Raw genomic sequence first — 2,419 nt, 5'->3', positions numbered from 1 at the left:
GGCCACGGAGGAGCGCCGGCCCGCCGGGGGCCCTCTCCCACGCCTCCCGAAAAGCCTCATCCATCGTCACTCGGGGAACGGCCCCACGGCCACTCTCGCTCAGCCTGCCACTACGCGGAGGACGGCACGTGCCCCAGGCCGCCGACGCCGGCGGCCCGCACGCTACTCTCCACGGCTCTCTCCCGGCCCGGCAGGAGGCGGGTGCCGCCGGACGCCCGGCTCCGGACAACCCACGCTTCCGGCCCCGCCGGGCCCACGGCCGCCCCCCGCAGAGCGGCACACCTCCAGCGTGCGAAAGCGCCACCGAACGTGCCGCGGGGCCACCGGCTTTCGCCCGCCTCGCGGCCGTCGGCTTCCCCCAGAAAGGCCGGGGGACGGCGACGGGGAGAAAAACAAAAAGCCCCCGAGAAAAAAGCACGCGCGCCTCTCGCTCGCCGTGCTAGCCACGGCCGCCCGGGGCTCGGGGCGGGGCCCGCGCCCCTCGCTCCCCGATTCCCTCTCGCTGCCCACGGGCTCGCGCCTCGGCGGCGGCCGGCCGCTGCCGGGCCGCTCTCGCGCTCTCACGCACTTTCTCTTCCCTGGCGCGCTCGGCGTGCTGCGGCTTAAGGCCGCCGGAGCAAAAATCAAAAAAACGGAAAAAAAAGGCCGGGAGGGCGCCCCACTTCGCCCGCAACCCGGCCCCCGGCCGACAGACCTTCGCGGAACCCAGCCCTCCGGCAGCCAGGCCGGCGGGGCAGGCCCGACCGCACGGGCCGCCCGGCCGCCGTGGCTCTCGCGCCGGCCTAAGAGGAGGGAGGGGCGAGGCGCCGCCGCCTCGCCCGCCAACGGCCATCGTGCGTCCCCAGGGCTCCCCGGCGACTCTGTCGGGTTCTCGGTCTGCCGGCGCGGCCGCCGGCCACAGCCTGGCCGGCCGGCGCCGCCGCCTTCGGCCCGCTGGGCGGGTCCCCGGCTTAGGGCCGAGGAAGGGGGAACGAACAAAAGAGCCGAGGCGCGCCGAGGGCGCCGCCTCGCCCGACCATCGGGCGGTCCCGTCACCGAGCCCCTCCGGCAACCGGCCGGGCCCAGGCGAGGCCGCACGCCCACCGCCAGTCCCCGGCACGCCGCCGGCACCGCTGCCGCCCGGCAGCCGAGGACAGGGCGCCGCCACCCAGGCCCGGGCCATCTTCGGGGCTCTCGGGAGGCGGCCGGGGAAAAAGCCCGCGCGGGCTCGGCCCTTCGAGCCCCGGCCGCCAACCGCCCGCAACAATGCCCGCCGCCGCCGCCGGACGACGGGCGCCGGCTTAAGGCCGGCCCACCGAAAGGACGAGACGCCGCCGCCTCGCCGCCCTCGCACACCATCGCCTTCGCCCGGGGCCCTCAGGGAGCCGGCAGCCGCCACCGGCTCGGGCTGGACGCTGCTGTCGGGCCCCCGCGGGCCCCCCTCGGCCGTCCCAGTCCCGCACTCCCTCGGCTGCGCTTTCGCGCTCGGCTCTCGTCTTCCTCTCCCGTCATCGGGCCCGCCCGAGGAAGCCGGTCGAGAGCCCCGCGGCTTTCTCGCGCCGGCCTTCCTGCCGCTCGTGGGGTTGGCCGGCCCGTGGCACGCGCCGAAGGCCGCGCGGCAGCAGACGCGGAAGAAAAGGGGCCCTCGGAACCCGCGCTGCTAGACAACCCCTGCCCACAATACGGACAGACGCGTCCTGGCGCCGCCGCGCCTCCGAAGCGGCTCGAGGCTCCTCAGCGGGGAGGCGCGCGAGAGCAGGCCGCCTCTCGCCTAGACCTAACCGGAGGCGGCGCCCGACAGCGACCCCTTGGCCGACTTCCGGGGCCGGCCGCGACAACAGGTCTACCCCGAAAATGCCGACAGGCGCCTAAGTCCCGCCGGAGCCGGGTAGACCTGGTGGCCCTGCGCCGGGACGCCGCCGGGGCGCAGGCCGCCGGCGGCGGCCGCGGCGGCCGCATCGGCCGGCTCCGGAACCGGGTAGACCTGATGCTCGCCAGCCCCGGAACCGGGTAGACCTGATGCTCGACAGCACCCGGCGGGGCACGAGGCCGGCCGCGCCCGACTGGGCGAACGGGTCGGCCCGGAAGCCCGGGCCAACAGGTCTACCCGCCGGGCTCGGGCACCAGGTCTACCCGCCGGGCCCGGACACCAGGTCTACCCGCCGGGCTCGGACACCAGGTCTACCCGCCGGGCCCGGACACCAGGTCTACCCGCCGGGCTCGGACACCAGGTCTACCCGCCGGGCCCGAACACCAGGTCGACCCGCCTAACCCGAACGCCAGGTCTACCCGCCGGGCTCGGACACCAGGTCTACCCGCCGGGCCCGGACACCAGGTCTACCCGCCATGCTCGGACACCAGGTCTACCCGCCGGGCTCGGACACCAGGTCTACTCGCCATGCTCGGACACCAGGTCTACCCGCCGGGCTCGGACACCAGG

At 76.1% G+C, this 2,419-nt stretch overlaps 1 protein-coding gene across 1 annotated transcript in view; it reads left to right on the top strand.

Moving 5' to 3' along the window:
- The window catches only part of LOC135408131 (collagen alpha-1(I) chain-like), a 3,892-nt gene extending 1,899 nt beyond the window's left edge, over positions 1-1,993 (top strand). Inside the window, exons 2-3 of the mRNA XM_064643465.1 lie at positions 1-309; positions 363-1,993. The exon at positions 1-309 is cut by the window's left edge and continues 607 nt beyond it. Of these exons, the coding sequence (XP_064499535.1) occupies positions 1-309; positions 363-1,993 (1,940 nt within the window). The remainder of the gene's footprint in view (positions 310-362) is intronic.
- The last annotated feature ends 426 nt before the right edge of the window (positions 1,994-2,419 follow it).

The sequence above is a fragment of the Pseudopipra pipra genome, unplaced genomic scaffold, assembly GCF_036250125.1.
Source record: "Pseudopipra pipra isolate bDixPip1 unplaced genomic scaffold, bDixPip1.hap1 HAP1_SCAFFOLD_198, whole genome shotgun sequence".
NCBI lineage: Eukaryota > Metazoa > Chordata > Aves > Passeriformes > Pipridae > Pseudopipra > Pseudopipra pipra.
The sequence above is the reverse complement of the archived record's forward strand: the minus strand, read 5'-3'. Positions and strand labels throughout refer to the sequence as shown.